Source organism: Mycteria americana, chromosome 6, assembly GCF_035582795.1.
Source record: "Mycteria americana isolate JAX WOST 10 ecotype Jacksonville Zoo and Gardens chromosome 6, USCA_MyAme_1.0, whole genome shotgun sequence".
NCBI classification, from domain to species: domain Eukaryota; kingdom Metazoa; phylum Chordata; class Aves; order Ciconiiformes; family Ciconiidae; genus Mycteria; species Mycteria americana.
The window spans coordinates 67,089,806-67,112,980 of record NC_134370.1 but is presented as its reverse complement, the minus strand read 5'-3'; the positions used below and the strand labels follow the sequence as shown (position 1 = coordinate 67,112,980).

The 23,175-nt window shown below is 37.0% G+C and overlaps 1 protein-coding gene across 1 annotated transcript; it reads right to left on the bottom strand.

Moving 5' to 3' along the window:
• Positions 1–107: 107 nt before the first annotated feature.
• On the bottom strand, positions 108–22,752 carry ASB7 (ankyrin repeat and SOCS box containing 7). Its single transcript, XM_075506322.1, has 5 exons — positions 22,730–22,752; positions 21,798–21,894; positions 18,328–18,588; positions 11,307–11,912; positions 108–1,025 (listed from the first exon to the last, which is right to left on the bottom strand). The coding sequence occupies exons 3-5, from the start codon at positions 18,536–18,538 to the stop codon at positions 886–888; spliced, it is 957 nt and encodes a 318-aa protein (XP_075362437.1). The 5' UTR covers positions 18,539–18,588; positions 21,798–21,894; positions 22,730–22,752; the 3' UTR covers positions 108–885.
• Between the last annotated feature and the right edge of the window lie 423 nt (positions 22,753–23,175).

Genomic DNA, 23,175 nt, shown 5'->3' with positions numbered 1-23,175 from the left:
AGACTAAATGAGGAATAGTGTGTGTGTGGGGAATCACACATAAAGGGAAAATACATCAGAAAGATTATTGCACAAGAGGCACTGTATGAGAAACAGAATACATTGGCTTCAAAAAATCTAAATTTGTTTACTCTTAAGTTAATGTAAAAAATACAGAGGCTATGCCTCTTTGTAGTGTACTGTCACTGTTAAAAATAGACTTACAAACAGCCGCCCATTTAACAGGGAATGTCAGGAAAGAAGAGCGCCTGAATTTTATGGGCATCCCAACTACAGTAATTAGGAAAAGAATAATATAAAAAAAGCCAATGTATAGACCCTCAAATTGAATAGGGTAACTGCATTTTTTCTTTAATTTCCAAATTATATTCATACAGTACCCTAGGACATGTTGATTATCAACTCTTCCCTCTATCCTGCAAAAACATACACCCTGGCAGAGACAAGAGTCCCAACAGACAACAGGGCTCTGAAGGTCTTTCTACTGGTATCCTTTTGCAGGACTGGTGCCTTGATTTCCAAACTTTATTTTCTTGAATAATTGCTCAGCATGCCAATTCAAACCAACCACTCCCTTGAGAGGCTACCTTCCATCTCCACTGCAAGTCTGCACACTTAATGTGAAAACAAACAAACGAAAAACCAACAGCAATTTTTAAAATGTAATATTGTATAGAAAGCTTGGACCTTGTAAACTTGGACCAAGAAACCAAAAATTAAGACCTTCTAGCGTGTGGTATAAAAAAACCCAAGGAAGTGTATACCTGCCTTCTGACTTCACAGAAAAATCAGAATTTGCATAGGATATACTTTGTGCAAGGCAACAAGCCTCTTCAGTATCTGGAATATAACTAATCTTGCTCAGAGTTCTTCTCTTCATGGATATCAGATATCATCAAATTTGTGTTTTAAGTAGTCTTTCATGACCTTGGCAATGGGTAGTTCATCAAGTAGTTTTAGGTTTTGAAGGCCTATACACTGACGGATTTTAATTCGGCATAGATCTTGCAAGTTTCTGGGCTGTCCTGAAAAGACAAAAGGAACACATAAAAGTAAAATGATCACATTTTAAACATACTTTAAGAGATTATTTACTCAGAAAAATCACAGATGTTTGCTGTTTTCTAAGAGGCGGAGGGAAGGGAAAAATCACAAGAGAAAAAACGGTGGAAGTTAATACCTTTCTAATGAACAATAATTCAATGAAATCAAGGGTTGAATCCTAGAAACATTTTTACATGGACATAATTTTACTGATGCCAGTGTAAAGTGACATTATCCACGTGAGGATTCCCACGAGGTGGCAACATACACTTAAGCACTGTAGAACAGCATAACTCCTCCATTTAATTTTTTGTGGATTTTTTTTACTATCCTTGTATCACCTGGGGAAAAAAAAAAACCCTCAGTCTCACTTTTTTTCAAAAATTAAGACAAACACTTCTATGTTCAACTGTAACAGGACTAGGCAGTCTCCTTTGAGAGTGAGGCTTTATAAAAGTTATTCAAGGATCGCGTGGCAGAGTCAAAGATTTTTTTTCCCTTCTAACGAAAAGGAGAAGCGATTAGGATTTGGATGCAGCCACAACCTTGTCAAACAGAAAGGGATGAAAATATGAGTTAACCACTGTCCACAGAGGAAAAGCTTTACTGACATCACATGAACTTCAGAATTTCTGGCAAGGATTTTCCAAAATAACTGGTTCCTTTTCAAACTCATTCTTAACAGGAAACTGTTCAAACACCTTGGAAAACGGTCCCCCATGCAACATAACATAAGAAAGGTTAATCTAGCCTTGTATCTGGAAGTACCCAGCAATGGATCCCAAGGAAGAAGGAAAGAAATAGCAGAACAACAGACATTGAGAAATCCTGTCCCAATATACCCTCCTAGCTTTCAGCACCAGTGCCTTTGGGCCTTCCTAAACCAGAGACTGCACACAGATCTATGCCTAATAGCTGTGAATGGCCTGCCCTTTGTAAATCTGTCTAATGTTTTTTGAACCCATTCATACTTTCAGTATCCAAAACATCCTGTGGCAACAAATTTCACAACATAATTAGGCGTTGGCTGGAAAACTACAAAGTGCTTTTATTTATTTTAGATCTGCTTCCTGATCACCTCATTGCATGCCTGCCATTCTCTGAGTTACAAAAAAAATAACGAATAATTGTTCTCACGCCAGTCATGATTTTACATACCTTTATATTAATCTCCGTCCTCCACTCATGCTCAGTACCTCTTTCCAAAGCTGAAAACTCTATTTAATAACCTCCCACCGTGGGAATCACTCCAAACCTCTGACCAAACTAGCTGCCTGCCTTTGTGCTTCTTCTTCATTCTGCTATATTTTTTTTTAAATTACCCAAATAACACATTGAGGGTGTGGTAATCAATATTTTGATCATTGACTTCACTGTGTCAAGGCTTTGGAAAAAAAGGCTTACACAGTTATGGCACCTGATGGCTGTCCAAGTCAAAATACTCAGCACCATGAACAATGTAGGTGCTCATGCAGGTATCAAGATAATCTGTCGCCAACAGAGCAACTTACTGCATTCTTTTATTATCTGTATAATCATTAATGGTAAAAGACAGTGCTTGCTTTTGCAAAGAAAGGCACGGCGATTTTATTGAGCTGACTGCTTGAATCAATCATTTCTTTAAGAAGCAGTATAAACCAACAAAAGCTACTTTAAATAACTTAGACGGACATTTCCAACTAGCTTTCCTGAGCTGCCACCAATTAAGCAGGACATTTTTGAAAAAGGAAATGCCTTCCATACGGGGCTCAATGCGGGCAGGCTTTACGGTGGACAGCAGGATGCTGTCAGCTCACCGGGCACAAACCTGTTTGGAGGAGACAGGAGGGTTTTTCTCGCCCGACCCAGCCCCAGAGCTGGCTCTAGAGCCTGTCCCTTCTTCCATCCTCCTCCTAGTTGAGCAACAAACCTTCTATCAGCTAAATAGACACTGACATTATGAGTTTATCAGACTTTCCTGGTAAGCACATAGTAAAGAGATTATGAAACTATTTCCTGTTTTCTACTTTGGGCATTTTGTACATGGTTTCAGTTACCCTTTATAGCAAGTTCCTCCTTTTTCCCTCTGCATGGGTTTTTCTATAGAAAAGGGCTGACAGACAGGTATACACCGGGATTTATCTTAAGCACTAAAATTATCCAAGGTAAGCTAGCAGAAGTAATGCATGAAAATAGTCTCGGTCTCTTTTTAAAGAAATTAGATTTGAAATTGAAGAACATAAAAATTTGAGTTTCCTTCATATAAGTTTAAAATACTTTTATTATACTTATCACCACAGTATCTGAATGTCAATTTATTTTTAATTCTATCTTTCAGCCATGACTTAGAATACAGACCATTAATTACTTTGTCCACTGGTGGTTTCTTCTTAGCAATTTTTTTTTTCCCCACCTGAAGGAATGAATTTATACAACTCTGACAACAGCTGAATGCTCAAGCTTTAGGGAAAGAAAAGTTACTTTTGGTAAGAAACCAAGCAGAGGAATCTTTATGCTGATGAAGTAATAGTTCTAATGCTTTAAATGTGAACACAAACAGGGTTCAGAAAGGATGCACCTTTTCAAAAGTAAACTGCAAACAGCAGCAGTTAGAGGGTATAGAGGACTACAGATCTATATGTGTATTTTCTGTAGTAGAGTACACAATAATACAGCTACGAGACACTGATTTCTGGTTTCAGAAATTAATGCCTTTTAATTAACATCCTATGTTTTTTTTGAGAACAAAATGGAACAGACAACTTAAAATACCCAGAAGAAATTGGTCATCAGTTAATTCAAAAAGACCCGATTATCAGATGTATGACATTTTCCCCTGACAAGCCTAAATATTTCCTGGCAACGTGTTAACAATGGACATTTCCAGTGTTAAGCACCAGTTGCTACATCTAGTGGCTGTTAGTGTCTTAGGTCACGCCTTGCAAATTCCAGGGTTATTAATGCATTTGTGATTTATTAGAAACGGTGTCTAGAACACTTACTCATTCTTGGTTGCATCTGAATGAAAAAGAAAAAAAAAATAAAGGATTACAGACCAATGTCAGTGAACCTTGGTTTGGCAAATGAAAAATGTTATTAGTAATTTGGCAAAGTAAGACAAGTTAAATGATGAATAAAGTTCTGTTTAAAAACGATTAGGAAGTAGCAACTTTGGTTATATCCTGCATCACAACTGTGGAAAGTTATTTAGGCAAATAAGCTAGAAAGGAAGAGACTTAGAAAGAAAAAAATGACCATAAAAGGTTAAGACTGACCTAATTACCACCATCATGCAAAACAGTGACATAAAACTACTGATCACCTTAAAAAAAACCCCAACACATCCCTGATCCGGTCTCAAAGGGACACCTTGATGATGGCAGTGCTGTTATTCTGGAGCAGCCGGGTTATTGTTAGGCTGTTACACAACCCGAGTTACCACCAGGGCAGCAAACACCTGCTGCTGTTGTAGAGCTGAAGGTTTGCTAACGTGTTCACCGGAACAAGTTACATACTTCAGTTGATTTATTTTGCAAGCTTTATAGTGATAGTCAAATAAATTAGAAGTATTAGTTACAGGAGGGGGGAAAAAAAAAAAAAAAAAAAGAGATGTATAGTTCATCTTTTGTCTTCCATAGCTCATGCTATGTGCTGTAATGAAAACCAGAAATCCCCACCAACGTGCTTCTTGTGTATAGTTTCCCCAAACATGACAGAAAAGTTGCTTCCAAACAGAAGAAAGTAAAACATAGGGTTATAAAATAAAGAGGAATTTCTTTTTGATTTTTTTTCTCTCTAGAGGCAGCAGACTTCAGTACATATAAATTTAAACATTTCCCTAACTCAGTTCTTCAACTACTAACAAAGCAAGTTCCTGAGCTCCCCCTCCCCCTGAAATAATTAATAATTATATTACTTAAATAATTAAATAAGCCTTTTAAATTATTATTAATAGATTGGCCTTCTCTGGTAAAGCAAGTGAAAAAATGCATGTTTTAACAGCAATAAATTATTACAATTAAGCCTCAATCTCCACTCAATACTCCATTCCTTTCCTTTTTGCAGTTTCAGGATTTTTCTGCTATTCTATCTGGGAGTTTGCTGTTCTATCCCAGAGAGAGACAAAACTTACATTTAGGAGTTACTACCTATACACAGAGCTGTATGTCATCGTTACAACTGCTCCATAGCTTATGCATTTAGATCTGTGCCTGCCCGTTTTTCCTATGCAGACCATGCTCCCCAAGAAATAAAATCCTAACTCACCTCATAGGTCTATATTTAAGGATCATTTAGGCGTTATGTTAGGCATAGTACTTCTGACAACACTGATTTTTAGGGATTCTCACCCGGTTTTAAGCAAAAGCGTTGTAAAGGCAGAAAGGGGGAATCCCTACCAGTTTCCTCCACTGAAGATACAAGAGGACTTGCACAAAGCAAAAATCATGAACTGACCTGTTCTGTTACCCAGCAGAAAACTTAGGAGTAACTGAAATTAATACCCTTGTAGGCTGCAAGAAGATCCTCTCTGATGTATTGTTCTACCTACTAAAAAAAAAAAGTACTTTTAAAAGAAAACAATCAGTGTCATTGGTTTGAAGTAGATAGACAGTTTCTGAAGAAGTTAAAAAAAAAAAATCAGTGGCATATTTCAGAAGCCACCCACAGTTTTCTCTGCAATATTAGTACATTTCTCTAGAAAAAAGCTGACAGTGGTATTTCTCAAACTGAGCCTCTGCCTCCCCTGGGAACTGTGAAAAGCTGAAAACAGTAGCAAGAAACCATTTGGTAGTTTCCTTTTAGCTACAAAGGAAACTTAAAAATAAAAGTTTTGTGAAACATTAAAAAAAAAGTTGAAACCAAGCTGATGTATGGCTGGCAGCAGCTCAGTTCCTCTAGAGTATCAGAATAAATATTTATATCCACAGCTAACTATTAAATCCATCCCTTATTTCACAACTGTGAAGGAACTCAGCTACTGCCAGCAATTAAATTTAGTTACAATTTTATTGGCTTTTGGGCAGGGAATTAAAAAAAAAATAATTGAACTTATCAACTGGAAACTCACACCTACCAGCCCAGAAACACACTGAAGAAGCTGCACGAAAAAACCCAGGATCATACTGAGAGGATGTGATCAGCTAAGTAAATGGCTGTTGCTCAGCTGAATGGGAATTCAGCTGTTCATTGCAATAGGAGTAGGTCTAACAGTTTAGGAAATGCATTGCCTTGTACTCTGTAAAAAAAACAGCGGAATAACTAGGGAGGATATTTGGTTTTCCAGCATTCAAAATGCCAGAAAAATCCAGTATCAAGAATCTGTAAGTCTGAAATACTAATATAAGACACGCAGGGCTGAATTTAGAGAGAAAGAGAATTACAGAGTGTTCACTGAGAAAGTGAACAGACTCCTTGAATCAGTATCTAGCTCAATAGGATAAAAAGAGCTTTTAATTCTTTTCAACTGGATATCATACAAGTTATTTTAAAAGTTCTAGTTTAATTTTGTGTTCAGTATGCCTCTGTTAGAATACTTGAGCTTGAAGTATGTTTTCATTGCTCTTTGAAAACTAATTCTCCACAATGAGTTTTAGATGTCTATTAAATTTCAATATTTTTGGCACAGAAAATATGTACCAAGGAGGAGTGTATTTTGGACTGAAAATTTATATATGGGAAAGCAGAATGCCAGTAAAGCTCAATGTTAAGTATAACAGGTGTATTTAGCAATGAAATTAAGATTGAATACGGTTGTATAAGTTGGTTGGTTTTTTTTATATTTTGTAATGTTTCTATAAATTCAGTCTTACTGAAATTGCTATGAAAATTCAGCTAAGAATTCAATACCATAATGTTTATCTATTTTTAGGAGACAGTAAGTAAAGTGCTCTGAACATAAAGACAGGCTTAAGATGTATTGTTACACTCTTTTTACATTATAACAGAGTACAGCATAGGTGTGCAAATGGGAGTGGGGGTGGCTGTACCTTACATATAAAAAAATATATATTTAAAAAAAATATTTTTTTTTTTTACATAGGCCTCTTCAAAAAACTCTTCCAAAGTATTCATCTGTATATAGATATATAAAAATGATTCAACTGCTTAATATAAACAGTCAACTGCACTCTGATTTAGTAGCTACATTTTTCACTATCACACTAGGCAATTCTGGGTTGAGAGTTAAACAATTATTTGAAAGGTACCTTCCCTCTTTCTAGAAAGAAAAAAATTGGGCTATGTCTTTATAAAGGTATCAAAAACTATGTTGGTCTTAAGCAAATACCATCTGAATCATGATTACTTTCTGCATATTGTAGGTACCTATTTGTTAATCACTGATCCGGCTAAGATGAAAACTATAAAATAACCCTCTTACCCTAGTTCCCTGCATAGCTCTGGATGACAAAGCAGACCACATTCATTAGTGCAAGATTTCCAGCAGCACCCAAGGAAGCAGACAAAGCTTGCAATTCCAATACAGTTCTTCTATGTTAAAACAAACATGAAGATACTGTTTCCTTTGCAATTATCCATGTAATAAAATACGTAGAAATCTACTTAATTCACTATGACACTTCTGTATTCATAGAAGTTTAAACTATGCAGAGACCCTTTTTAAAATGTTGTTCCAGTTAAAAAAAAAAAAAAAAAACACCCTAGTGAAAAGTTATCTTTATTTCTCAAAGGAATAGAGACAGGGAATGTGTAAGAGTTTCCTTAACAGGATTTTTGTCTAAATTTTTCTGCACATTTACAGTGCTATATTAATCTAAACACAAAATTACACTGTCTAGTCAAAGCCAAAGCTTTACCCTTTGAAAAATTAAAAAAAGGAATGCAGATGAAATATTTGTAGTTTAATTCATTTGGTGTCCTTTAGATCTTGTTCCAGATCTGAAATTAGTTCTTTGATACCTGTTAACATAGATGCCATATTACGCTACTGTGGCCATATCCATCTACTTAGCTATTTGCCTGGACACAGACAAGCAACTCGCATAGCTAGTCATAGACTCTTGTCCACTATGTTATCTGACCAGTGATTAAATTAAATGAGATCTATGGGGAGGGGAAAGGGTTCAAGCTTTTTTTTATTCCCCTTTTTGAGATCATAATTGAATTTCTAGTGTCTTAAAGTTTATTTAAACCTTTAGGTATTTTTCTAATACTTGCATTTTTTCCTACTGCCAGCATTCTCTTTATAAGCTTTAATATTCTCAAATCCCATTCAACTTCAGCTTCAACATAATCCAGGACTGTAATTGCACATGTTAATTCTGTAGACATATACACTACAAAAAAAAGTCTATATGTATCTCTGTTTTCATATATATTACATACATGCATCTCTAGTTTAATTTTGCGTTAGTGTATTCAAAGCTTAACCCATTGACACTCCTGAAGAGGCAGGTTCAGATCTCATGAAACTGAAGCATTATACTAAAGTGCTCCAAAACAACTCTTTATCAGATGATCTCAGGTACTATGGTGGTTGCCAATAAATGTTTTTTGGAGTAAGAAAGCGTAATACAGATTAGGAAAAGGAAGGCGATTAATAAATCATTGAGAAAGTTAATCTTCAATATTGTTTTTTGACAGGAAGACTTTACTCATTTTTGTATTGTAAAAAAGAGGGGGCAGGGGGAGGAAGACATGAGTGACTGTCTGAACACCAAGTCAACAGCAGACTCATGATGAAAAACTTTTTTCATAACTTCCAGCTTTGTGCTTAAATACTGAGATACAACTACAGAATAACTTCCTTCCTCTTGGAATTATTCTAGGAGCAAAGGAATCTCTACCTGTAAGCAGGAAGAATATCAGACCTTCAGGGTCAAAACCCAAAATCCAATATCTTCTTGCAGACTCTCAGGGCCAATACTGAGTATTTCTGAGAGCTTGGTTTCTTGCCTGTTATTCACAACCGGGGACCTGGGCTAAAGGCTGCGATTATTATCGATTACAATACCTACCAAAACAAAAAGAAATTCACATACGATGTTTTCTGAGGGACTGAAACTGTACAAATACATTTTCCAAGTATAAAAAAAAGCAGCTACTTATATCCTACATGTAGACTGCTAAATAGGATCCCATTTATATGAAGCATGCAACTGCTTTCACTTGAAGACACAGATCAGTTTGATAACTTTCATAATTCACATATATTAATCTTTAAGCTTAAAAATTTTAATCTACTGCAAAAGTAAAAACTAATCCCTGTTTTACTATCAAATATACTCTTCAAAACTTCGGATGCACATATAAAACTTACAGCTACAGATTTTTCTATTAAGCACTTAGTATAAAGTTCAAATAAACAAACTAGAAATTCCCATTAAGCCCTACGACCAAGGCACTGTTACCAACTGCAAGAGATAATTTCAGGAATACTTCCACTAGAAGAATTCTCTAAAAATTTTGTACATTTTTCTTCTAGTAAATACATATTGCAAAAGACTCAAACAAGATTCTTCCCCGAAATGCTACAGTGTGAGATCTCAACAATTCCCTGTACACAGTCTGATCTAATTGGGAACTCTGCTACCAAAATCCCAGCTCACTCTTTATCCATTTCATCTCTCCTACACCATCTTATTAAAGTGATTATTCATGAAAACCGTGGAAGACAGTGTTTGGATATTTATAATAAGGGCAGCAGAGTCTGTTTATAGCTGTTTGTAAACATATATTAATAATAATTTTGCTCAGAAGCACAAAGCTGAAGTGTTTTTGTCAGCACTAGTCCTCCCTGCTTTCTCAGTTCTCCCTCCATCAGCACAAAACTGGGATAGTTCCAACACTGTTACCCTGGCCCCAAATCTAAGCTACTTCTTTGTAGCAGAATTTACTTCTCACTTAACATTAAACCCTTAAGGTATGGAATCTGCAACCTAGAAGTAAGTTACAGTACCGGTTCCCAACTTTCTGAATTACTCTTTAGACATTGAGGAAGCACTTAAGCAGTCTAAGCCTTCATGCTTACCAGTACATTCTAAGACTGAAAAATTGCAAATCTCAGTATTATATCATCTAATAACAACCCTAACGGTGCTACTATATAGCAAAAGGCTTCCAAAAAAGGAAACAGAAAAAAAAGCATTTGAATGAGAAGGGGCAGGTAAATTAAAACAAAATCTATTAGTTGCTTGTATTTCTTATTATCAACTTCCACCTTTCCAAAAATTCTCTTTCAGATAAAAGCAAAAACACCACCACAAATCATGAAGACAAAAATGAAATTCCAAATGCTTATCTGTGTCAGCTACTGACAACAGATCTCAGCTGATTCACCCCCAGCCCACACTAAATTTCTTAGCAGAGTATATAGGGTGCTTAATTCTCATTAAAAACTACCACATCAAAAAAAATAAAAGCAACTGTAGGGGAAAAAAGGATATATGAAATACCCCATCCTCTGTAGCACAAAGATCATCCTAGTTGGATGGTAATTTATCAGGCCATCTTAACATGTTTGAATTAGCAAACTCCTACTAATTGCTAATCAGCAATTCCTAAATACTTTAGGCAATACTATAATTATGAAACACTATTCTAGCATTCAGTGTTGAATCAGAGGGGAAGAGAAAACTTTCAGTAGATCTAGTACACCAAAACCTGATAATCAAAAGTGACCAGAATATTAGGAGCCTAATACTCTCTTTAAATACCAGAAGTCATGATGAGTTCAAATCTCTTTCATATTTCAAAGACATCAACAAAATCAAGTCAAAGCTACGCAGCACATGAAACCCCTTCTGGTTGCACAAATAAACTATGCCATTTTGTTGTCTGGTGTAGGGGAGAGAAGGAGAGAGAATGCGGGAGAACACAAAGCAGCAAAAGCTCTTTTCTGCCCTAGTCGTAGTGCCAGATGAAAAAGCCAGCAACTGCAGAGTATTTGCATGGCAATTAAAAAAAAAAAAAGCAAAAGACACTAAAAAACCCAAACAAACAACAAAACAAAACCCCAAACCCCAAACATCTTATGTGCTAAGGCCATTAATAAAATGAGATTTTACAGTTCACTTTTTTAAAAAAAAATGAATGCTTCCTGTAGATATTTAAACACAACTAATTTAAACAAAATATACTTAACATTAGCACGTTTGCCGAGTAAGAGATTCCCAGTATCACAATCCCTTCACCTTCCCAGAAACTTTCTAGTGCATTTAAATAGCATCAAGGGGCAGAGAGGAAGCATTTTTTTCTGGGGCTAAATTCAAAGAAGGCTTTTAGAGGACATTGTGTCCTGTGATTAACTTCTCTTACATACATACTTGTCACTTCTTGTAAGAAATCCAGACAGGGTCGGCTACTTCCAGAAATACTTATTGAAACAGCCAGTGGGGTCTGTCCTTCATAGTTCCTTGTGTTAGTGTCTGCTCCGTAATTATACAACATTTGTGCACAAAGCACATCATCTCTAAGAGCAGACAAGTGTAAGGGTGTCTGTCCATCTTCCAAGCGACCCAAGTTTGTATCCGCCCCTCTCTGAAGGAACATTCGGCAGTAAGAGTGATTGCTTTTGATCACAGCGTATCGTAACAGGAAACCATTTTGAATGTCGATGTTGGCATTGTGATCCAGAAGGATTTTCACACAGCTTGACCTCTCTCGGATAATGGCCAGCTGAAGCGGTGTAGTACCTTTATCACTGAGCGGATCAACCTCAGCCTTGAACTCCAACAGGAGCCTGACAAATGAGTCTCTGCCATAGTGGGCTGCTACATGGAGGGGAGTCCAACCATCGTTGCTTTTTGCATTAATAATGTCACTTCTATATTCAGATTCCAACATCAAGCGTGCAATCCTCGCTCGCCCATGCATGGCTGCATAATGCAGAGCAGTGAAGCCTCCAATTAAGTCCTTAACTGTGGGATCAGCTGAAGTTAAAATAAAATTAAAAAATAATTAGAAGGCATTACAGTAAACCAGTGCTGCAAAAAAATAACCAAACAGTTGAATGTTAGTATTTTAAGGGATAGCATGACAGGATTTTTTGTACTTCAAACTAATTCTTGCTTTCATGAACATGCTATTTTTAAGAAAAAGTTAAATTATATTTAAGAAAGAGTTACACAAAAAAAAGGCTTTTCATATACATATGTTTCCATTTGACAAATAGTTTTCCACATCTTCCTAGCACTCTTAGGCTAATTACTCAAATCTCTCTGTCCATCCAGTTTTCCTCCAGCTCTACAATATTACATTTCTTTCTCAATGTTCAACTTTTTTATTTTCCCTTGTGTTGCTTCTTGGTCTTAAAAAGAAGCATGTGTAGAAACATCTGCTGTCCCAAATTGCGGATGTTTTGTGGTCTGGCAGGACTATATTGTTTTTAGGGTGTAATACTGTATTAGGTAAAATGTGTCTCTCTGGTCTGCAGGATTTCCAAAGCATGTAGGATATATGTTATTTTAGATTATCTTGATAAAGTCCGTTTTTATAGATGATGAATCTGTTCTGAATTTATAGTTTTACAAAAATTTAAGATTTTACAAGAATGTAAGCATCCACTTATGGAAGGAGTCAGGAAAAATATTAGTGCAGAATACAAATGATTACACAGATTATTCCCCCCCCCCCCAACACGGGGCAAAAACTCAGTCTGATTTAGGAATTTAAAAACCAAAATAATCAAATCAATTTACTTAATTTCCTCAATACACCCAGACTTCTAAAGCAAGTGACTATTCCTATGTACCAAATTAATTACCAAAGGAAAGGCGCCTGCCTCATTACCATTTCTCAGCTACAGAACAAGTCAGGCTGTGAGATTTCTCCTTCCACCATCCATAGATGCTGCCTGTGAGACACTAAAAAGTACAAACTACAGTTTGGAAGTTTGAGGCACTTTCCTAACCCAAGTCTCCTAGCAGGTAAAGACAGATACTACCTGCAGAAGACACTAGCCTTAAGTTGACACATTTTCAATACTCCTGTGTATCTACTGAAACAACTGCTGGGGTCTGTCCTTCACAGTTGCTTGTGGTGTTGTCTGCTCTGTAATCATACGTTTGTTCACAAAGCACATCATCTCTAAGTGCAGACAAGCGTAAGGGTGTCTGTTCACCTTCCATAACTTTGACAGCCCTGTCCTTGCATCCTGGCACATTGAATTCTTTGTAATTTCCTCATCTATACACACTGTGTTTAGAGGGAAAGTAGCAGTGGTCGGGGTGTAGGGGGACGACATGAAAAAAAGAAAAAAGAATAGGATATTGTGACCACACAGGTTTAAAACAAACTTGGCTGAAGGCTATGAACACGCAGTGCTCACACACGTTGCTCAAGAGGAGCACTTGCTCTCCTGTACCACATAGAGAGGGCAGTTTTCTGCTTAGTTGCCATCACACTCAAACAGGACAGGGGAAGAGGGTGGGACACACCAATTTGCATCTCAAAATTCAGACCTGCTGTAAGTTAAGTTCACAATACAATACAAATTGCAAGCTAGTTTAGTCCGAACACATCCAAGCGTACAAAGGTGCTAACACAAAACAACAGGAATAAGCTTCCCAATATGGACCTACTGAGACCATATCCAGATAACACACCAAGATAGACATCATATCAAAATAAAAGTTTTAAGAAAAAATTTCATGTTGTGCCTTGTCTCTTCCATGCTGCATAGAGCATGCAAGTCAATCATTTCTACCTCCCAACTGAGGTGCAGGATACTACTGCTAGCCTGTTTATTCTACGCTATTTCCAAATCCAATTAGATATGCCTCAACTTTTATGTGTGCACATATATGCATTCTTATACAAGTTGCTGTAATCCAAATCCAACAATTCACTTGAAAAATAAGGATGCTCTTTAAGTACCTTTCCATGCCTTCCCACCTCCCAAAGTTTCATTGCTTTTGACCACTAAAGTGAACCAAAATAAAAAATACTAAGTCATGTAAGAGAAGTGTCTCAACAAGAATAGGAAAAAGACCTCTCAGCTGGGCAACCAAGCAACACAAACAACTAGCCTCCCAAAAGTAAACCCGGTAGCAAAACCTCATGATAAAAATATTGTAATTCCCGTTAAGATTATGGGCTTCTAGTGAGCTAATAGTACCAGTCTCCCCCCTGATCAGGGAAACAATTTTAACAAGACCAAAACGGCTGTTGCTATTCAGTCAATGTTTTGCTGCCATCTCCTGGAAAAGTTTTGAACTTCACAAGGGCTTTTAGCAGAAGTTGGACCTGTGTTACATTGCACACAATTTCCATCCATTCAGTCCCTGTGTTAGTAAAAGTAATGCTGCAAAGCTGATGTTGCCTTAAGAACTTGGGCTGTTGTGGGGGGTTTTGTTTGTTTTTTAAAAGGCTTCAGTACTGACATCATACTGTAAAGTAACTCTCTCCCCCTGGAACACAAGCAAGGTAGAAATGAATTGGGAATGATTCTCAGTTTACCTTTCAGAATCTGCAGAGGGGTAAAAAAAAAGTACCTGGTACAAGTGTATTTAACTAGGAAGGGATGAAGCCAGCACCTGCCAGCATTTCTTTACCTTCCCTCCATCCTGATTGTCAAACAATTATTTCTTTTCAAGCTTCCCATTAATTTGGGGAAAGCAGAATCTAGAAACTTGAACAGCTACATTTGGTCACTTCTAATGCTCTTAAATATAAGGCATAATACAATGGCATAAACCTTGAACTGCTTATCAAGACTACCAAATTATTGCAATCAAGGTCACTTGTGATTGAAAATTTGCAACACTGAATGATATTCAGATTATTTTACTTCATGTTAAAGTTGGGCACCTAAGCTAGTCATTTCAACTCTACTGTTAATGAAACTCTTTTCTAATACTGTAGTCTAGAGGATATATAGATTCCTAAACAAGAGTCTCTAAATCTCTAATTTTCTCTAAAATATCAGAGTTTCAATTTACAGCTCAGTGGGACTGTTTCCCTTCTTTCTTGACACCTTCATTAGGTCACTCTATCACAGTCTAACTTAGGAAGCCAAGAAAGCAATCCTTCTGGCTTCATAAAGTACTTCTATTACTTCAAGCTTACTTCCTCCAACTAGGGCTTAATTCTGACCACAAGGTTTAGAAACATGGCTACATATAGCTTCTGTTTTGAATTTTCTAGGACAACACTGATGCAAAAGACCTCCAGGAAAGCATCACTCTTCAGACACAGAAACACTTTATGAGCTGGTTTAGGCGGATGAGCTTTTGGCATTCTCTAGTTTCTCCTGGATTCTGCATGACCTAAAATTTAGATACCTTGCAGCCAAGACTAAAAATAAATAAATACGTTGTTTGGCTACTTCTTTCTGTTAGTCTTCAATTTCTAGGAGCTTTAGTGAATCATTTCTTCACTTTACAAGTAAAGTGTTACTTTACTTCTATACAAGTAACCAGAAACTGTCCTGCTCAATTAGTATTGAGAAGATATTGCCAAGGGACAGCTAACAACTACACACTTTCAAGACTTTAGCTCGTTGTAACATTAACAGTGGCGGCTGGGGATTACTAAAACATAGTTCTTGTCCAGCGTTGGATTGCCTGTCTCAATGTGTCATTTTGAAAATAAATTAAAAAAGTACACTAAAGGGGACACAAAAAGGCTCGTTACGCAAAAAATCCAAGATTACTGAAAACTACACTCCCTATTTTTGTGTTGCTTTCCTGTTGAGCTTTGTGACTCTAGATTGTTTCTATGGATGGAAAGAGCTGGCTTCATAGAATCTTCACTTTATTAAAAGGAGAAAAATACACTAAGAAAGTCAAATCCACTATTTTTCATGAAAACTAAGTTTCTTCATGGTTCTGATCAACTTTCTGCATTTCATCACTCGCTAAACAATATTTATTATCTGACCTATTACCTCTGTATCTAGTTGGTATTTCTGCTGGCTTCATCCTTTAGTCTGGACTGGTTTTTTTATGCATTTTCCCCATCTATCTGTCTCTCCTTGCTCAGCAGATGATAAAAAGCTTCCTCCTGTTCCACCTTCTCCACTCAAATCAGCCAATCTGCATGCACAATGCTGTCCTCTGGCTGTTTTCTTTGCTGGTGAGCAATGATGGAAGAGAAGAAAAAAAGCAAAAGCAGGAGGTGGCCAGGTCATGACTCCCATAAGAAGCTAACTTTTATTTCCAGGTCAGTGACCAGGTTTCTTCTCAGCCTTTATTAGCCAAACTCCATCTCCATCCCACTACTACGCAAGACTATGTCAGTAGTCTTCCAGCTTCTCAGATCTGAGGCAGAGCACTCTACGCTCAGCAACAGCCCAGTGTAGTTTTCTCATTCCTGTACTATGAAATATTTCCAGCTCTGCTAAGCTTCATCATCCCTCTAGACAGCCACAGCTATCACCAGTTGCCCCTTCCTTCCCACTAGCATCTCAGTTCCCTCTTTCCTCCAGAACTCCATCCACTCCCTCTCACTATCTTCTTTATTACTAATATATAGTCAGTTCAATACTCTGTTTACCATAAGATTCACACCAGAAAATGACTTTTTCCTTCACCCCAATATCATTTTGGTCCACAGGGATTAAGCACCAACATCAAAATAATCTGCTTCTTGAGAGGGAGAAAGGTGGAGACTGCATGAAGAAAGGTAGACACAAACCTCTCACTAATGAGGCAGGCATGATTAACTCAGCTTTTAAGAGTCAGCTCATTCACTGCTTAATAGCTCATTTGTGACATTATTATGTTTTAAATACTCATCTTTTATGCCTCTGTTTTGAGGGAAAACAAGGCAAGGAACAAAACAGTGCCAATTTTCTCAAGCGAGGCTCAGCTACAAGAAAGCTGCCGTAGATGACTAACCCTCACACTATTTGTTACTCAACTTTCTAGTCCTGGTGATTAAACGCTATACTGCTTCCAGAACAAGGGTGTTTCATTACAGGCAGTTTTCACGAGGCACCAGATTCAGCTGGTACTTCGTATAGGAAAGAGTAACAACAAAAATAAAAACAAAATATTGCATCAGCAGGTATTTAATATCAAAACCTATACAATGAAAATACATAGGAATACATAAGGGTTTGTTTCTTTCAGATCATCTTCAAGTTTACAGAACTAAACCCAACATATTTCAAGACTTACAGCCTAAAAATTTTGAATTATCAAGATGAAGGCTTGAGATTATCCACATATATTACATTTAAAAAGTAGAACTTAAAGTTATTTATTAGTGCAATTTAGTAGCTTTTTCCCCCCTCCCAATAAGGACATGAGAGTTTGCCAGTATTATATGGTTAGAGTCTGTAGCAGGTATATCAACGGGGTCCAGTTGTTCAGGCTGTATTTCACTACTGCTCTTAAGGAACATACCACTAATTGTGCAAATACCACAGCCTATTAATGCCATTCAACTTTAAGGGTGATCCATACCTCTGACAAATACTGCAACACACATAAGGGGCCCATATGGCCTCAGATAAATAAAGCATTAAAAAGATAATTTCAGTTTTCTTGGGACTGAAAATGTCTTAGTTCATAATTCATTTGATAAGAACAGCGCTAGAATAGAGGATGCTGTTCTTTAAGAGCACTAATCAGAATGTGGAGAACACCTACTGATTTTTATTTTTCCTCTCCAGTATCACATTAAAAGATTAAGACTATCCATTTCTAAAACTTTAGGTGGCCTTGAAAGAAGATATAGCAAAAAAATTCTGACTGTACCATTTGAGGGGTAATAACCATCACCCAAACGAATATATCACTTAAACCAACAAAACTCAATCAGTTCTTGAAATAAAGCTTCACTACAGATGGATGCAGGAGAGGTGTAAACTCAACTGGACTAGCTGACACTAAAGTCCTTGCACAAAGAGTACTGTTTTCATAAAGTTTAGCAGACTCTGTTAAAGCCTATAACGAAACTTAGTCGTTAATGCGACTTGTTAACTTGCTTGAGAATTATGAAACAAACTTCTGTAGGATTTCAATTCAAGGACCTGCCTTCCTCTAATAATACCCCCTAACAGAGAAGAAAAGCCTATAGTCGTGCTGTGAGTGCATTTAATTTTATAATGAGTCCTTCTGCCCTATTTTCATAATGCTTATTCAATTTTTAACAATTCCTATGCAACTCTGGAGGAAAAAAAAAAGGAAGGTATCGAGATATCAAGCTAATCTGTTAGCTCATTCACAGGGTATGCATCAGAAATAAACAGAGATTAAGTACTACTCCAAAGAAAGGGGGGGGGGGGGGGGGAAATCAGAAGTAGTCTCATACCTAACCAGTGCTGGAAATCCCTACAATAGAAATCAGGATACAAAGCTGTGAGATGGCTATCAAGATTTTTCTCTATAGGCAACTCACCTCCATGTTCAAGAAACACACGGACACATCTCTCTTTCCCTCTTGCTGCAGAGAAATGAAGCAAGGTCCAGCCATTGGCATCTCGACCGTTTGGAGAATACCCTTGCTCCAGCATCTTGCGCACGGTGTGAACATCGCCAGCAGCAACTGCAGCCTGAATCTGCAACTCTTCCTGTAGTTCAGGGTTTCTCCGACAGTGATGGTGTAACATCCTAGCTGAATCTGGCTTTTACAGAAGTGTCATGAGGTCACACTAGTCACCTTGAACCAATGTAAAGCATGAATAAATTAGAATTGGGACCAGGAAAGAGATATCTAGAAAAAAGTCAGTACTAATGAAAAGCAATGCTAAGATTTACTCTCTATATGCAGAGCAAAGTCATCTTATACATAGGATAAAAACCAATCTCACTGTTGCTAGCAAAACCATAGTACATGGTTCACATCACTGAACTTAAAAGAAAAGGATACTTACACATTATAAACAGTAAACATTTTCTTCAGAAATGACAGCATCAAACAGCAGTCCACAATTAAAGCACGTGAGCAATAAGCAAAATGAAAAATCTCCAGAACCCACATTTCATTTAAAAAAATCACAACATGGTTAATATCACTAACTCCAGATACTGGTTAATAGATGATCTAAACTGTTGCATGAAACAGCACTGCATTGCTACAGCATTTCACTAGGATATTCTTTTTTTTCTTTCCTCCTAGAAACGTATCACTTCCAAGCTTCAGTGAAAATATTTTCATCTTACTAATATAATCTTTTCCTGTGACTGCACATGAATATTAGTAACACTAATGTTCAAACTGAAAACTTTAATTCCCCCCCCTTTTTTTTTTTAATTAGAGTCTACTGTCTGTATTTTGGCTTGTGGACTTCTTTATTAGTACATAAAGACTGCAAAGAACCCCTATATTCCAAAGATCAAACACAAAGATGATAATATACGAGACCTGAAAACACATAAATGGAGTTAATACAGACCTGTCAAACACCATGAGAACATATACCAGAACAATTCAATTTATCATTGCCTTGATACAGTAGGAGTAGCCCAGTTACAGAGCTGGGCTAAAAGGCTATCTAAAATAGCCATTGTAAAAGAGCCTAGATACAAGCATACATTGGGAAAGAAAGTACTACTATACTCCATGCTCTGTTTGAAAAGTACTCATCTGCAATTCTACTTGCTACCCAGCTGGGGACAAGAAAAAAAAAGATACAGGTATTTAGGGATTTCTTCCACAGTACATGAAGTCTGTTAAGTGTTTACATTTTCACATACATTGTGTATCATATCCCATTAACAGGTATTCCTAGAATGGAAAGGAATATCTGAAGAAAGCGAATAAAAGCAGGGTATTAGAAAGGTAATGCTGAGCAATGGCAGTCTCAGAAAATATTCAAAAACTGCTGCAATGGATATTAACACAGTACCAAAAGATAAAAAAAGAGAAAGAAAAATGTGTTTAGACTCCTGTAAAGTTAATCAAGATTAAAGTACAATGAAAAGTTCTAAAGACGCAAATTAATTTTAGGCAAAACTTAAAATTTACAGCAACGTTGTTTTATTAGGATGTCAACCCGCATCATCACCTAAACCTTCTTTTACGTAAATATCATAAGGATTTGCAGATCCTCATGATTCATAGGTCATTCAAAAGACATTGCAATCAACTCCCCATATCCCACTGGGCACTTGTTTTCCTGTGATCCAGATATACACACAGACAAGAGAAAAGTGAAAACATCAATCACTGCCATCTTTCCAGATAAAAGCACAGGTGCCTATTCACTCTTCTATAACCTAGTTGTGCCCATTGCAAAGAAGTTGTTTATCTGCTTCTTGGAGAGATATAAACTCATCATTACCAGGTAGCTACAATGACCCTACTTACATTGCAAATATGGAACTTACATGCAGCCAATGCCCGTCTTTGACATTTATAAATGCTTCAACTTACCATGTATGGCAACAATCACTATTTCAGCATAAGGTTATGAAGGAAGACTTTTTAGCTCACTATGTTATACATGGCTTAGGCACTGGCTTTGTTTTGTTTTATAGTATGAACTCCATTATCTGACATGAGAAGAAAAGGGTATTTACAAACCAGCAACTGCTAACTCAATAGTTCAGCTTTTGAAGCATATTCCAAAAATCAAACTTGGTTAATCTGTTGACAATGGAAGTATTTCTAATGACTCTAATAAGCTTTTGCTAAGCTCTTTTCTAAACTCCAATTAGCACTTCCGAACATGCTCACCTATAAGACAGTGAGCTTGACTTCATTCTGGATCACACCACTAATAGTACTGTTCTTGTAATTGGAATTTCATTAACAAGATCTTTCTTCAGATTTACAGGTGAAAACTGATAGTAGAACCTGACTGATAAGTATGAGCCAGGGGGAGATCCTTAAAAAAACCCAAACCAAACCAAAATCAGTGTGCCCCTTTGGCCCTACTTTCTGAATCCCTTTGGCCCTACTTTCTGAATGTGTACAAAAACAAGATATGAAAACTCTTTTCTTAGACTGAGAATATCTGATCAAAAGTTAACATAAACAAACTTTCTACTACCATTTTTACAGTCCCTTTTTGTAAAGCACTAATACTTGCAAGATCTCATGTGATCCTGAAAATTAAGGTCAAACTAGTTGCTCAAAATGCTACAGAAAGAGATAGTATGACTAAACAGATGAAGAGAAATGGGATTTCTCATTTAAGGGGACAGCAGTATCCCCCCTGCAAATATCTATGAAGACAGTTGGTTAAGAAAAAGCAAAGCTCTTTATATCACACTTCTCAGCTGGTGGGTATATTTGTAATGCAGCATTATAAAAAGTTGGCACTGGCCCCATATGTTGCACGTGACTAGCAGAGCTTATTCAAATTAGCTAGTACTAAAGTACATAAGTACTAAAACATACAAAGCAGAAGACAAAGTCAGGCATAAGCAGCTCCTTTTATCGCTTGCGCAGTTTCTGTAAATATCTACTCTTCTATCTCACCTCTATGGCAAGCAATGAAATTCAAATTACAAGAATACTTAACTGTAACTTTAAAGGTTTCAGGACAGTTCTAGGTACACACCTCCTTTGAAAACGTTTTCACTTCTGCTCTATAGATCATTTAAAATTCCTGTTTGCAAATCCCCATTTACAGCATCAATCTTTGGAGAAGGAAAGGAGGACTACTGGAAGTCATTAGCCATTTGGCATTTAATATTTAATGTTTTGCAACTGTAATCAATCTCATTCAGAACACAGTATGCATTTGGATTGCTACGTATTGGTTTTCTCCATGCAAGTAAAAAAATGAAATGAAGAAGTGTGTGTGGGGGGGAAATGTACCTATACATTCTTGGTTATAATGATTGTATAGGAGGACAACAACAACTACTTAATTGATTTTGCAAGCACAACAGAATAAATTCAATGTGTTCCTGAATTACCTTATAAGAGGTTGTCACTCTTTGATGGATGTCCCACTCTTCATTGTCTTCACTTTTCATAATCTTGTGTGCCCATGTGTGTCAAAACCTGCTACCCCTTTAAAAAAAAAAAATTCTTATTAGTTGCAAAGAGTAAAAGTGAGAGGTTTACTTACTTTTACTTTGTACCTGTGCTAGAATGCTACATTTGAATGCAGTTATGCCAGAAAAGGCCCTGAAGTGTGTTTTCTTTCATTATCAGACAGTCCTCCAGAGGCTGGGGTGGGGAGAGTTTGCTTCTGCCAGATGACGAAAAGGCTACAGAGAATATTTTATGGAAAACAAGAGAAATGAGAGATGCACTTCATCTCTGGAGTAAACCTTGAAGAAACAGTCTAAACTCTTCTTTACGGATTATGCATATCTGCTCCTGCCATGGAACAAGAATGGATGCAAAGGTTACAGTAGGTATTTCTGCCTGACTGCTCAACATCTCCCTGTGGGAGTCAGATGCCAGGAAAAACCTTTAGGATCCATTTAGCTCCTCCCAACCCATTTTTGTGGGTTTTTTTGGTTGGTTGGGTGGGTTGGTTTTTTTTGGTTTGGTTTGGTTTTTTTTTTTTTTTAAATTTCCATCCCATCTATGCTTCCCTATCTAAAGAATAAAACATGACAACATAGAGCATTGACTTCTCTGTCCTTCAACTGGACTTCTAGTGCCACCAGATAGTCGTCTCTCCCTCACACGACGGATCAGGCTAACACATGCTGCGTTTCACAAACAGGTAAAGATACCTTCACAATACAAGCAATACCACCACCTCAAAAATCTTCATCCTTTTCTTCATATATAAAAACTACCCTTTTAGTATCAAAGTTTACTGAACACCAGTTACGATCTCTATCCAGTTTCCTCCTTCAGACTAGCCCTCCTTATCCTCCTTCCTTGTCACCTGCAGTTAACAGGATCAGTCCCAACGTTTGACCATTTCTCACAGCACTGTTGAGAGTCCGTACTCATCAATGTTATTTCATCAATCCTTTGTACACCTCTATCTGACCTTTCGTTCACTTTAGCTGCAAGCTTCTTGCAACAGGACCCCTTACCATGTGTGAGCACTGCAATAATATAATAAATAACAAAAGCATTAATTACTTCATTGTATAGCAGACCGCACCAAACCAACTGTGACTTGTTTCTTCTGCAAATGAGTTGCACCAGAACAATTATATGAACTGTACAGCTTTTAGCTTAAGTTAAAATTTCTGTCACTTAATGCAACATAAAATTTTGCTTTCCCAATGATAGCTCAGAAGAGGAGGATGAAAAAAAGCTCTCTTCATCCCTCTTATGCACATTTTCCAAGAGCTTTGCTTCCCAAGATAAAACATACAAGGT

What these genes read in the sequence shown, in the direction of transcription:
- ASB7 (XM_075506322.1), bottom strand. Translation starts at nt 18,538, where the DNA reads ATGTTACACCATCACTGTCGGAGAAACCCTGAACTACAGGAAGAGTTG. An exon ending in TGTGTTTCTTGAACATGGAG is followed by an intron (nt 11,913 to 18,327) that starts GTGAGTTGCCTA and finishes TTTTAACTTCAG; the next exon opens with CTGATCCCACAGTTAAGGAC. An exon ending in TTTCTTACAAGAAGTGACAA is followed by an intron (nt 1,026 to 11,306) that starts GTATGTATGTAA and finishes TTGTCTTTTCAG; the next exon opens with GACAGCCCAGAAACTTGCAA.